At 42.1% G+C, this 14,867-nt stretch overlaps 1 protein-coding gene across 5 annotated transcripts; it reads right to left on the bottom strand.

The window, feature by feature from the left end:
* Positions 1-808: 808 nt before the first annotated feature.
* Positions 809-14,675, bottom strand: YPEL5 (yippee like 5). 5 transcript variants are annotated; one of them, XM_081156901.1, is made up of 3 exons: positions 14,586-14,675; positions 4,199-4,364; positions 809-2,693 (listed from the first exon to the last, which is right to left on the bottom strand). In XM_081156901.1, the coding sequence occupies exons 2-3, from the start codon at positions 4,337-4,339 to the stop codon at positions 2,469-2,471; spliced, it is 366 nt and encodes a 121-aa protein (XP_081013027.1). In that variant the 5' UTR covers positions 4,340-4,364; positions 14,586-14,675; the 3' UTR covers positions 809-2,468. The 5 variants fall into 5 exon arrangements, with proteins under 5 accessions (XP_081013027.1, XP_081013031.1, XP_081013030.1 ...); XM_081156905.1 differs by lacking the exon at positions 14,586-14,675 and adding an exon at positions 14,203-14,568; XM_081156904.1 differs by lacking the exon at positions 14,586-14,675 and adding an exon at positions 13,530-13,624.
* Between the last annotated feature and the right edge of the window lie 192 nt (positions 14,676-14,867).

The following is a 14,867-nucleotide window of genomic DNA, read 5'->3' as shown; positions in this document are numbered from 1 at the left end:
TTGTGGAAATTGAACCATCTGCATAATTTTCCTAATTAGTAGTTTCCCAGTCCTGCCCAATCAAAACTGACCTGTGGACTGATTGAGGCCTGCGCTGTGGCCCTGACTCTGCGTTTAAACACCCCACGAAACTTTTACGAACAGGTCACTTAGAAAACAGACATGGCTGCTGCTGCTACTTTTCACCTCCAATCTCAAAATAGCTACTCACAGCTGTAATTACTAACAAATTTTTAACTCAGAATATTCACTTTAAGGTCCCTTTAAATAAAAGCACTCACATAAAGATCAAAACTTACTGTCACTGTCACCTAAAATTAAGAGGAAGGATTCTCAAGTCTCCAAAGGAAAAAGCGTAATCTGTACACCCTGTAGTAACCTACTTAGTATGCGGTATATTCACCTGTATTTGGTTAATCCTCCCATCCCAGAGCAAAACCATTCTTACTGGTGGTTTCCCACCTCAAGTGAATGGATTGCTTTTCTCTTAAGAATCCAATCTGACCATATCTTCCATATTGCTTGCTGCATACCTGCCTCAGTCACCTAAAAGTTAATCTAGCGATATGACATCTTATTTGTAGCTGTCAGCATCTGAAGCAAAATCAGCTTAGAGAAGTTAATATTGCCAAATTCAGTATCTCCAGGTGTATATTAGGTAGAGTTAACTAAGCCAGAATGTCACCTGGCACCAACTAAAGCCAGCTATGGCCACTCAAAGGTATGATTTATGTGTTCATAGATAAAGCTAAGACAAGGTAATTACTAGACAAGGATCAGTGGAAAATAAGTATCAGTATTGCACCAATGCAAGACAAAATATACTTTATTATAACAGCAAATGCACACAGTGCTTTAGGTAAGGCATGCTACTACGAATCTGCATATAATCAAAGGGCAGTATGGAAATAAATGGGAATGTTGTTTCTTAATACTTAAGTCCATGGTGAAGGAAAGACAGAATTTGTGTCCACTTATCTTAAATGCAGTATTATACAGCTACTTAATCAGATCCCTATGCCTCTAACCAAGAGCCCAAAGGTAAGCAAGAGAAACTTAATCTTAACTGTACTCACAAGTTACGTCTAATATCAATGGCAGATTTTTCTAATTGAAGCAAATTTTCTCTCTAGACAAAGACCAAGAAATTGAGCACTCAAACGTCCATTCAAATTAGCCAATTTTAATGTCATTTACTCCACCACAAACAAATACTAGACTATGTAGAAATAGTTTGGATAAAGAAACATTTACATTTTAATACTTCATAATGTAAATTTGGGGCTAAAATAACACCCTGAGTCAAATCTGCTCTCCTTCACATGAAGGGACCAAGTACAGTTTTAATTTCAATAGCTTGACTTTCTTAGGGAAGAGCTGAGAAAATGATGCTAATGAGAGCTAGTTCTTTGATGATACTATTAGGCTCTACAGACCCGTCAAAATCAAAGCAAAACTGAGGACAGGCTGAAATGCTTTGCAGAGCAGTATTTTCAGACAGGCTGCTTCATTTCCTCCCTTCTTTTAGAACAGATGCAGATGATATGCTTTCTGCATGAATGCACATTGACATTCTGTTCAACTGTTTTCCAAATACAATACTGTGGATTTAAACAGTATGCTTTAATTTAAACAAAGTAGTATCTCATACACAATAAATTTAGCTTACGAGATGAAAAGAAACAGTACTATGAAAATTGCTATCAAATACTCTGCTCTTTTTAAAAAGTGTTTTTTAAAAGCAACACAGGACCAAAAACATTCAACTATTCCTTTATTTATATTACTATGCTTAAGTTACATGGAAAGGACAACCAAGCAGTTCTGCCCCATTTCAGGAAAAGTTTCCAATCAACACCAATTACGTGGTGACAAATAACTAGGAATGGTGACATCTTTGGGTCCAGACCGACAAGGAAGAATGGGCTCTGGTCTACAGTTCATCTCCAACAAGAATATGGCCCGATGGCCAGCACAAGCTGCACTGACACTGACCCTCGGCGCTGGCCACAAATCCGGATCTCCTCTCTGAAGCTAGCAAATCAAGTGAAATAACTGGGTTTTTCAAAAAACGTTTTAAAATAAAGCCCAAACAAGTTTAAAAACCATGCTCTTGACACATTTTTCTTTCAAAATTTACATAAAACACACGTTTCCACTCTAATAGCCCAGATTTTTTCTCTCATATAGCCCACCATGTAGCTGCAGATAGACTATTCTGCCTCAAGATGTAAAAGTAGGGAAAAAAGTTTAACAGCATCTGCATAATATTCTCTCTACACACTGTTGTTGGATGGAAAATAGAAAATTAAAAAAAGAAAGAAAGAAAGAAAGGTTCCATCTTAGATTCTTATAACCCTTGTTCCGCAGTTCATGAATCCGACTCTGATGCTAAGGTGACAGTGTATGTAAGTAGATTTGTTTTCAGTGAAGGAGACCTGGGAAAAGATGAAGTTATCTCTTTTTCTTCAAGAGTTATCAGATGGTACATGCTCCTCAAAACCCTCACTCTCGCGAACTAGAGCACGTTCCAGGATCACACGGCCTTCCTTATAACGCTGGCTGTCTTCAGTAGCAAACTCATAGATCCATCCCAGTTTGCTATTGCAGTTTTTACAGCTCACATCTCGAACCATGTGGCGGCCAGTGAGCATGACCCGGTCTTGAACTTCACTGTACTGCAGGTTAACTACCTAAGAAACATGTGAAAACAAAATTGCAAAAGCAAGTCAATTATTTGCCAGAAAGTACACAATATTTGGTTGGTGCAGTAACAGCAAATTCAGAAAAAGTAAACAGCAGTTACTTTAGTCAGAGCTCCAATACCCCTTCCCAAGAGCTATTCTCAGAAGCTGCGGGGACAGGTAAACATCTGGAATTGCACTGCACTGGACCCTAATGCGACCACGCATTACTGCGCTAGTCCAAGCCACACTATAAACACTAGCTACATTTCTGAGTTGTATGAAGAGTCCCTGACATGGAGACATAAACTGTAGGATTGGGCCCAATTGTTATTCACCGTTTAATGATGAATGCAAACAAGGTTACCAATGTAAAAGATCAGGTACACAACAGGTATTTCATTAAAAAGTCTGCCAAATTTGTTTCTGAAAATACATTTTACAGACAAACAGACTAGGAAAAGCCTACATTGCCATACATCGTTTTCAAGTGGGTTCAAAGAATCTGTGAAGAATTTCCCGGGATCCTGAACACTCAACAATCCTCTATACTTGACTTTTCTGTAAACGGCCAGATAGTAAATATTTTTGGCTTTGAGGTCAATATGGTGTTTGTTGTAACTATTTAGCCTGCTATTGTAGCACAAGAGCAGCCATAGATAACACATAAATGAGTGAGCATCGCTGTGCTTCATTAAACTTTATTTTTTTTTTTAAAAACAGGAAGCTGGCCAGCCATAGCATGCCAGCTCCTGCCCTGCACTCCAATAAAGATCAAGGAGTATACATGACCAATTCTTTGAGAGAAAAACTTGTTTCTAAATTGAACAGAGGAGTGTCCACTGGGGAAGATTAGCTGACCTTCTAAGAGCAATACCCTAGCACTAGTTCTGTTCCTTAGCCTAAAAGACTTGGAAATTCAACTTCACTAGTACACATTAGGCTCTAGAAGGCAGAAATCACATTAACCAATTCCAAAGTAAGCCAGAAATTAGAGAAGCAACTAGACTAAGTATTTATTTGTAAATCAGGAAACTTCCTGTTGGCAAATCTATGTAATAAACTAAATCAGAATCAGAGGGATGACTGGTGAGCATCAGTTAGAGCAAGGGAAGTTGGTCAGATGACCCTTACTCACTTACACTGTCAAGCTATGAGTTTAATGCAGCTACCTCCCCATAAAGATAAATCAGTGACAGGGGTATGGGGATGTCTCAGCCCCTTCCTTCCACAGTCTGTGAAGTCACTACTAAATTCCTACACTGAATGTTTCCTGAATGGAGACCACCCTTCTTCTAACAGTCTTTCAGCTTTCAAGATTAAAAATCACATTCTAGTAATATACCTTCCTAAGGTCCACTCAAAGACAAGCCAGTGGGCAATAATTTCTATAGACTGCAGCTCTCATTCTAAGCCTTCCTAGTATCTCAAGCTCTGAGGAGTATTCTGGTACTATTGTCAGATATATTCACCACTCAACCCACTTAGGAAATGAAACTGATTTTCCCACAAACCTTGTTAAAAAGAAATGCTCTGCCAGTGGCGCCAGTGAACCGAGTGGAGATGAGTTCTGAGCGGTTGGTCAGAATCGTATCGCAGTTTGCACAAGAAAACAGACGGGTACCACCGATATGATCAAGGAAAATTCTGCCCATTTTTATAGTTGAAGTTCTAAAAAACCTAGGAGCAAATGGAAAAGGAGAATAAATGCATTATGATTTTAAAAATCTGTTAGTATCTACTTGGTTGGGGTCATAGAGGACCATTTATATTGTGATCTCTGTTTTGTATTATTTGATATGTGAAACAGCTGACTGAACAAAAGGATCCCAAGTTCATGCACTGAACAAATAAACAGGCACATGCAGGCTAAGAATATTTTAGAAGCAGTAAGCCAAAGAAATAAACATGCTCAGGTAGGAAAAGACATGGTATCACTTCTCTTTTGGTTGATATGAAAAAATAGGAAAAATGTGGAGTATCAGAAACTGAATGACAAGCACAGGGAGAGAGCAGAGAAAGGATTAAGTGTTAAGTATCCATTCTGAGTATGTGTAATTTCAGGAAAGACTAGAAAAGCGGGCAATCAGAAAACAAGTGGGTTTCTGGTCATCAAGTATCTCTACAACCATACAGGGGTGATGCCACTAACATTACAGTAAGTTTGAGTCCATGGAGCACTGTACTACCAGGTGCTTTACTTATTTCAAAATTATCGCAACTCTGTGAGGTTATCACCCCCATTTCATAGATTATCCAAGGATATTAACTAGTTTAATCCAAGGATTAAAGCTAGTTTACACAGCTTTCAAGTCCAGAAATATCATAACTGGAATGCATGGACCCAACTCAAAGCTGAACTTCTATTACCCTACACCGCCTCCTCCAAAAGGGCACACAAGATGGTCTAGGATTGGCATAAGGTTAGGAAAACAACTACAAAGAAGGGAAAGATGAACCATTGTTGCATAACTTACTGATAGCTAATAAATCGTAAGTCACAGAAGTGATGAAACACGGGGGGAGAAAGCTCTGAATCCAACTAAGATCTAGATGTAGTCAAGAATATACTATAGCTTTCATTTAAAAAAGAATTTAATCCTAGGTGTAGTTATTGGCCCCCTGTGTTTTAAATATTACCTGTCTTTAAAATGGCATGCAGAGCTGATACAGCTGCCACTATGAAAAAAATACAAGAGTCCACTGTCATCTTAAATTTGGGGAAATTCCATTACTAATTTTATAAAAAGTTCCATTCCTCCTCACATCTGTGAACTGCCTCAGCCATTAGGCAGTCCTAATGTCATCAGAAATGTCATTATCACAAAGATCATGACTCCCATTAAACATTATAATATGGAAGTTTAATAAGGAATGAAAAACAAAGGATAGATATAATTACAATTTGTAGCTGGTAAGAGGAAAACCAGTCTACAAACAAGAATGTCAATGAATAAAACCTGAGTAAAAACACCAAGACTTAAGAACTGATACATAGCTTTCTGACTGCCTTTCCGCAAAAGGCCAACAGGCAAGATTCACTGCCGATTGTTTCAACCCTTAAGATGACAGCATTACTTTTTCCCAGATGCTTAGGGACCCAATTCTGTTAGATGAAAAGTCACGGGCTGCAAAATCTGAGGCTTGCAGGCTGAATTCACTTGGTGGTGTAGGGACACAGCAGTGAACAAAACAGACAAATAACCCTTTTCTCACAAAACGTATGTGGCCTATTTTGTTTGGCCCACAGTTTTTTATTCTTAATAAAAAACAGTTGAGTTGCCACTAAAATTTGAGAGATTTCACTAAAGAACCTGTATTTGGGCCTTTTTTAAACACTGGGGAGGCCTGGCAACATGGGCATGTTTTCATGTAGGGCAGCAAGCAACTAGAGTTGAGAGGTAGCTGCAACTTTACCCGCAAGGTCATTTCATTTATCCAGTCTCCACCCTGCATCACATAATTACTTCACCTTTAAGACATGTGAGTTTAAGACTCCTGATAGAAAGAAATCATCCAGCAATCCTGTAAGCGGTTGATCTTGGTCATGTTTCTTAATACTGGTTACAGAAAAGAATCAACAGCAAGTTTTTACAGTCTCACCCTGTGAGACACAGTCCTCATGTCACCATCATCATTAGCTAGTTAATACTGCATTAATAAAGGGAAGAAAGCAAGGGGAGGCCAGACTATAATTCACCAGGAAGCTGTCACTTCACACAGTATTATTCCTCCAAGGGGACTGATTAACACCCCACCCTCCCTCCCTCCCCCCACCCGCTAGGGGACTGTTGGAGGGAGCAGGGGGAGAGGCACCTACACGCGCAGCAGGGGCCAGGGTGAGGGAGGGAAGGTGTCTGCCTGTCAGTCTAGCCTGGGAGTGGACGCCATCAGAAGCGTGCAAGATCTTGGAGTTAACTGCTTAGTTTGAAGCTCCTGGTTAAAAATCTCCCGAGTTCCCTGGCTCTTGTTCTTGTGCTCTCTGGCTCCGCGACCCACACTCACCTGTGGACTTGCCTGTTCTCTCTCCACAGCCATGGGGTCTTAAGCAGCCACATGGCCCACAGCCATGTGGACTCCACATGCAATGTGTGCAGCTGGGAATACAAGCTAAGCTAGCCAGATGCTGGACTGGACTGTACTTAATACGGAGCAGAAGAAATTCTGGGCAGTGGCCTTTATCTTGGCCCTGCTGAAGACAAGGCTGGACTTTTTCCATGACGAGATGGACAGAGATGGGCCCCTGGAGGGGAACTCCCTTAATTTTATAGCATCAATAAAGATTTCCAAGAAACCCCCATCTTCCCATTGGGGCCTCAGGAAATTCTTTTCCTCGCGGCACCCCAAGAACTCCACTTCCACTGATAACACTCAGATTCTGTATTTCTCTGAAAACTAGTATTTGTACAATGCTTTAGTTTCCAACTTGGGTTTCTGGAACTTGCTACTTTAAAGCCAATTTTCCTTCAAACTTTTAAATAAAATATTCACATTGTAATTTATTTCAACCATAATGCAGGAGTAATTAGATGTTTTTGAACTGACCATGGCTGATACAATGCTATTGTGGAAAATTTACTGGACTTCAAAATGAACTTTCCCTATGCCTTCTGCCTACAACATTCTATCTTTGGTTCAAAATTACCATATAGCTGTGACCATTTGCCACTGGATACAGGCAAGCTCTTTATTCCTAAGTGAGGTAAATAGATTTAACACGCTTTCTCCTCCCTGCTTCAAATTCAGTCTATTTTTTACTCAAGTGTTTTTACTGGATTCAATTATATGACTCATTACCAAGACCAAAAATATCAGTGCAGAATCACCATTCCTAATTGTGGCTGCTACTTATAGCAGCCACCTATATGGCAGCTACCTATGTGCCTACTACCTATATATATATATAAAATGTAGTTTTTATTTTATTTACTAAATATAACTGTAAAATGTAGCTTTTAAAAGAAAACTATTCTTATTTGCCAAGAGATAAGCTAGAATGCCTTAGAATCTAGCAAAAGCAAGCAAAACTACACTTGCTGTCAGACGTTCTTGAGAAGTAGGAAAACCTCTGTAGGGTATTAGGTTCCAGGTGCTAAGCCTTAGCTTTGCAGGGCTAGAAACACAACCTACTACTGACTTACATTATCCAAACTCTCAAGAGGTTGCCATCAATCAGAATGTCACTTCACTATTTAAGGGGGCAGGTCTTTAAAAAGCTAAGACATAATACCTGGATCAGGAATCTCTGAACCTGGATGATATGCTGAACTCTTCCTTAGGCCTAATGATTATTTAGTGTCTACACTGAATGGGACACTGCCTTTGGTACTTTACATATTTAATCTTGACAATTTCTAAAGTAGGTATTTATTACCCCACTTTTGTAGCAGAATTACAATTGTATGACTTTCTGACACTGGTATCTGAACTACATCTTGCTCCAGTTCTCTTCATTCCACTCTTTCTTAGTGACCCTCGAGGGCTGCCAGATTCACAGTCTTTCTCCTTCAGCTTTATCACAGACCCCTCCTGCCTCCATGCTGATCCTGTATGCCGTATTTTTGGTCGGTGGAAATTCCAATTACACACTCTCAACTAGAAATTTTTAGAGCTCATACAGATCACAAATTTAAACTGGTTTTTCGCAAATTTATAAAGTTGTACCACTAGCACCCCCAAGAACTCCACTTCCACCAATAACAGCTTTAGAATTATTTCCATCACCTCACCGCAAATTCCCACAAACCCTTCTGCAGTCAATCCCTCCTCCCACCCCTAGTCACAGACAACCACTGATCTACCTTCTGATTGTTTTACATCCAAAATACTTCCCAAATATGCAAGTCACCTTGCTTGGACTTAGAAGAGTTCCAAATCTCTTCAGCGACATATTTCTAAAACATCTTAAAAGTGCCTTTTCACAGATGACTAATGTTCTGTGTTGAATCTGGGGGTCACCTTAGTGTGTCCCTAAGTAATAAAATGTGCGCTTTGGTATCTGTCAGTGTTGAAGTTCAAGTTTATAACCAAAGTTAAGGTTCCCCCATGCCTTTTGATGTACCAGTTTATTTATCCATTCACCTCCTGAAGGACACTATGGCTGCTTCAAAGTTTTGGTAATTATAATCTAATAGGTGTGTGGTGGTATCTCGTTGTTTTAATTCACATTTCCCTGATGACATATGATGTAGGCATCTTTTCACATGCTGCTTGACACATCTTCTTTGGTGAGATGTCTGCTAAAGTCTTTGGCCCATTTTTTTAAGCAGGTGGTTTTCTTGTTGAGTTTTAGGAGTTTTTTTAATGTTTTGAATAATAGTCCTTTATAAGGTATGTCTTTTGCAAATATTTTCTCCCAGTCTGTGGCTTGTCTTCTAATGAGAAGACATTGCCTTTCACAGAACAGAAGTTTTAAATTTTAATAAAGTCCAGCTTATCAATTATTTCTTTCATGGGCCATGCCATTGGTGGTGTGTTTTAAAGTCAATGCCATACCCACAATCATGTAGGTTTTCTCTTATCTTCTGGGAGTTTTATAGTTTTGCATTTTACATTTAGTTTCATGATCCATTTTGAGTTAATTTTGTGAGTGGGGTGTAAGGTCTGTGTCTAGATTCAATTTTTTGCATGTGGATTTACAGCTGTCCCATACCATTTAGGAAAAAAACTCTGCTCTACTGTATTGCCTTGGTTCTCTGTCAAAGATCAGATGTCCATATTTACGTGGGTCTATTTCTGGGCTCTCTATTCTGTTCCACTGATCTATTTGCCTATTCTTTTGCCAATACCATACTACCGTAATCCCTATCACTTTATAGCAAGTCTAGAAGTCAGGTAGTGTCAGTCTTCTGAATTTATTCTCCTTCAATACTGTGTTGGCCACTCTGAGTCTTTCGCCTCTCTACAGAAACTTCAGAATCAGTTTGTTGCTATTCACAAGGTAACTTGTTGGGATTTTGATTGGGACAACACTGAATCTACAGATGAAGTTAGGAAGAACTGACATCTTGACAACACTGAGTCTTCCTATCCATGAACATGAAATCTCACTCCATTTATTTAGTTCTTCTTGATTTCATTCATTAGTTTTATATTTTTCCTGATATAAATCTTGTACACATTTTGTTGGATTTATACTTATGTATTTCAGCTTTTGGATGCTAATATAAATTTTATTGTTTTTAATGGCAAATGCCACTTGTTTGTTCATTGCTGGTATTAATATACACATACAAGCAAATTAAATATTATAGTATCTTGTTCTTTGATCTGGCTCATTGCTAAATACTTTCCTTAAAAGCAGGGGTCAGCAAACTAAGGCCTGTGGGAAAATTCAGCTCACCATCTGTTTTTGTACTGCCGACAAGCTAAGAATTTTACACTTTTAAATGGGGGGGGGACTATTTTGTGACACATGCAAATCACATGAAATTCAATTTCCAGTGTCCTAAATAACATTTTATTGGGACACACCCATTTATTTATAATTGGCTGCTGTCTCACTATAATGCAGTTTGAGTAGTTGTAACTGAAACCTTATGGCTTAAAAAGATTACACTATTCACTATCCAGCCATTGACAGAAAGTATACCAACAACCTGCTTTAAAATCTTTCATTTAGAAAGTAGACAGTCTTTCTCAGAAAAAAGTACACTTGGTTGGCATTCAGGTTCAAGGATCAACAGAAGTATCTGAAGAGGTCAATTTAATTCTGCTCCCATGTCTTCACGGTTTTTGCTAGCTAAAATCTTTAACTTTCCATAATCAGTTCAGCATGCTGAAGATCAACTCTAAAGAGATTATAACAATAGGTAATAGATACCCAGCTTCTGCCTTCTTCTCTCCTCATCCCCAGGATTTAAACAATATAGCTCAAACCCTTGAACTCTGGAGTCAGACTGCCCAAGTTTAAATCTCAGCCTTGTCCCTTAAAAGCTGTGTTAACTTTGGGCAATGTATCCTCCCGAGTTGTGAGAATGGGAGATAACACATTCTTAGAACAGTGCCTGGCACACAGTAAATGCTAAATAAAGGTTAATCCAGTAAAGTACATACATTACCTTCCTCACCACTTCCCACCCAACTTCCCTCTCCTATTACAGACGAAGCAAGCCAAGGCTCAGAAAGGATCTGAAACAAGTAACAATTAACTGGCTTCACCTCCAGTTAATTACTGCAAAGCTAAGTGACCAGGTGACAGAAATTACAAGCAGGAGGAAAGTTAGAAACCTCTGAAGCATCTCAAATTCTTAGTGTCACAGTTCTAGATCTTAAAATAGGTACTTGCCCTCCCCGTAATTAATAATCCAGTTAGGATTCAACCCTGGCAAGTAGAATACCCTGAAGGAGGCAGCACATTTACCAGCCCTAAAAATACCAGGGAAGAGAAAAGTAGGTATTGATTTGCATCTAAGGACCCTATGACCAGAAAATACCTACTTCACAGAGACTTTCCATAGGCCACAGAAAACACAACCACCAGAACTGAGAGGGGCTTTTCCACTGCACCAGAAGGTGGTGGTAGACAAATGCAGGAAACAAGCCTCACCTGCATGGAACTGACTGTAACCCTAGTACAGAAAGGGTTAAAGGAATCTGCCATTTGGGAGGATGTTTTGCAAATGGTTCTGTTAAAATGGAAACGTGGGGAAAGGAAGCATGCTTGTATTTCTGGTTTTCAGTCCCTTTTCTCTCCAAAACAAAGAAAGGAACAAAACCCAAAGAACTTTTAACAGTTTGGGGTTGATTACTATAATTAACACTTAATGTTATTGTAATCTCATTAATTATTTTCATACTGACTTGTGACCAAATTCTATTGAAAACCTATAAAGGAAAATAACAAACTGAGTTTTATCTACAAAACCAATTTTCCCATTTATGTACAAAACACTCACCCAGCCAAGGTTTCAGTTACACAAGAAAGCTGTGCTTTCTTTTGTTAATTCTTTTGCAATACCTGACCAGTTTCCTTTGCTATGTCAAATGATTGACTTTCTGGTTGTGGAATTAGGTCTTCATTTTGACAGTAACTTTTATATTTCTGTTCTTGATCCTCGAATAATGTTGTTGTTAAATGTTTTCCAAGTTTACTGTATTTCTATAACACTTTTTGTTTAGTCATCACTAGAAAATAAGACTAGTCATGTAACTCAGTGAGTCACCTAAACAATTCAAGTTGGTAATCCTCCCAGTCCTTTGGAAAGACAAATTCAAGATATCTCATTTGCTGAGTTGCAATACCATGAGTCAAAACAGCCTCAAACTGAATAGACTGGAGTATAAGTTAACTATCTGGTTTCGTGATACTGGTATCAAGTAACAAGTTCATGTCAAAGCTAAGGTCAGTTCTTACATTACCCAGACATTACTATACAGGATTACCAGAGAAATTGGTATTGATTTATATAGTCATTTAGATACTTTGTAACTGAAATTTATATTCTGGGCACAAATATACTTAGGACTATCTTCACAACTCCTGATTATATGTAGGACTAGCTTCATGTCTCATGGATTGGTTTTCTGGAGGCTGGTAGCTCATTAAAGCTCTTCTTTTAGACTTAATTTTGGCCTTATTTCCTTTCCCTTTTTATTGTTTCTAAACATTTTTCTCTTCTCTTCTACCACTTAAGTAGAACAAAAGAAAAGGCAAATAAGTCTAGGAATGAGTCCTTAATGATCCAACCAGGTATTATTTTAGTAAAACCCACATGGATTTTGCTAATCTTTTTAGAAAAGTTGTTAAAATATAATTTACTTTAGTTTCTCTGTATAGAATTAAATAATTTACTAGAACACATTTCGCCATCTCCCCCTCCTATAGATAAGATAGTTCCTAGAGATACTTATTTAAAAAAAGGAAACAAAAGACACCCAGTAGGCCTGTACTGGGCATTGACAAGGGTGAGGACACCCTCTAAAAAGGTAGACATCAGTCCTTTCCAAGGAGCTACATTCTACCTGGTGTTCCAGTACATGCCCATGAAGATAATGGGATATGTGGAAAATATCTTCTGTGCCAAATTGCACAACCTCCACCTTCTCACTAGTTGTACCTGCTCCAGGTCTCTGTTTTTGCTTGTAGGCCTCTGTCTGCCTAACAGCAACCCAAAGCTTCTTCACCTCCTAGGTCTAATCAATACTAATCCACTTCAGAATGCTTCCAACTTCACTTTACTTCATCTCTCACCGCCCCATTTTTGAACTCTTATAACACTCATTTCATAACTTACTAATATTTAACTTTGCATTGTACTCAATTTCAGTAGTCTATGACTCCACTAAACTGTAAGCTTTAAGAGAAACGATTCTAAATTCTTTGCAATTTCCTTTTTACCTAACACAGTACAAGTATGCAATAAACTTTTAGGAAAAGAATACACCAAGACACTTCACATCTGGCACAAACGTGTACCCTGGAAACACTTCATGCATTTTGATTCGTCTGTGTTGGAAAGCAGCCGCAACACTTCATATGTGGCTGTGCGAAATTAGCCAATATCCTATTACCCCCAGTTACTTCTCCAGCACGTCTAATTTTCCAAAAACACCAAGTTTAGCCTGAGGTTACTTCAGGTTTTCCATCTGTCAAGGAGACCCGGAATAAAAATCCTCAGATTACCAACAGGGCTCTGTAAACAGAAAAAATTTAAAAATAAATGAGCTGAACACTTTCCAGGCTCTCCCTTGTAGGGAGGATTACTAGGCGGAGTCAGGATTAAGCAGACCTTTGTAGTAGCTCAGTTTTCCAACTCCCGCGGCTCACAATACTCGCTGTCCTACGCACCTACCTACACAGGCGTGGGGCACAGAGGGGTTGCAAGGGCGCGCCTACCCTCCTACCAGCGAGAGGAAGGCCGCGGGGCGGCCGCGGGACACGGGCGCCCACCGCGTTCAGCCCGCAGCCGTCCGGGCCCTGCCAGCCCGCAGCCCCGGCTGGTCCCAGCTGATTGCGGGCACGTGACCCCGCGGGCCAATGGGGAGGGGCCGGGGCGCGGCGCGGCCGGGCCTCGGAAGGCACAACAAACACCGACCGAAACAGCTGAGCGGGCGGCTGCGCGGAACCCCTGCCGCGCCCCCCGGCCCGGGACGTCCCCCCAAACCCAACAGTCACACCACGCCCTCCGCCCGGCCCGCCGGCTCCCTCCCTCGGTCCAGGGGTTAGCTGGGTGGCAAACGTTCGCCCAGCGGGGCAGAAAACAAAAGCCAGCACCGCCCTGCGCCCGCGGCAAACGCCAGTGGGCCGCGCGGACGTAGCCCTTTTTAAGGACAGGCCTCGCCGCGGCGCAATCACGGCCCCACAACTCCCAGTCGAGTTCACGCTTCGCTCGGGGGACAGGAGCGCGGCGAGGCGGCCGGGGCGGGAGGCCTCCCGCCGACCACCGCGGCGCGGAGCTTGGGGCGCGCCCCCGATACTGCGGCGGGGACGCGGCCCGTGGGGGCGGGGCAGCCGGGGGGTGGGGGAATCGCTGGCCGAACTGCCGGCGGAGGGGGCACCCGAGGCCTCGGCCGCGACCTGCAGGGACTCCGAGGCGGCGCCGGGGAATGGCCGGGACGGGAGGCAGCGGCGGGAGGGCGCGGATCCGAGCTGAGGGGTCGCGGCCGCGGCGGTCGCACCGGTTGTCCGGGCTGCGCGGCGGGGGCGGGCCGACGGCAGCCGCCGCGTCCGGGCCTCACAAAGAGGAAACAGCTCAGTTCGTCCGCCCGCAGCCCCCGCGGCCCGGGCCCGCCCAAAGGGGGCCGGGGGCGGATTCCCCGGGACCCCGGTGGTAGCTCGACTAGGAAGAGGCACTTCCTGCCTGGGCCCCCGCCCCGGACCGACTCCCGAGTGCTTCGAAGCCGCCGACCTAGGGGGTCCTCCGGCGGGCTCCCAGCCCAGCCCCCGCCTGTCTTACTCACCCCGAGCGGCTGTGAGATCCGCGGCCGCCCGCAGCTCTTCCCTCCTCAGCTGGGATGGAGCCCCTCGGCCACCCTAGTCTCTAGGTTTAGTCAGGCCCGGGCCTTGGCCCCGCCTCTCCCTGGTTGGGCCTCAGCGTCAATCACCCGGCGTAGCTCCGCCCCTTGAACCGTCGGTCCTCCCGGTTGGCTCAGAAAGTCCTTCATTTCTAGGCCCCGCCCACTTCCCAGCACCCAGCCCCTTCCGCTGGGCCCGCCCCTTCTCGGGTTCACCCAACCCCCTAC

Source organism: Miniopterus schreibersii, assembly GCF_964146895.1.
Source record: "Miniopterus schreibersii genome assembly, chromosome: 13".
Classification (NCBI taxonomy): domain Eukaryota; kingdom Metazoa; phylum Chordata; class Mammalia; order Chiroptera; family Miniopteridae; genus Miniopterus; species Miniopterus schreibersii.
Note: the sequence above shows the minus strand (reverse complement) of the source record. Positions and strands in the feature narration are given on the sequence as shown.

Coding starts and splice junctions, on each gene's coding strand:
- YPEL5 (XM_081156901.1), bottom strand. CDS start 4,339: ATGGGCAGAATTTTCCTTGATCATATCGGTGGTACCCGTCTGTTTTCT. Junction 2,694..4,198: donor GAGCATTTCTTTTTAACAAG/GTTTGTGGGAAA, acceptor CATGTTTCTTAG/GTAGTTAACCTGCAGTACAG.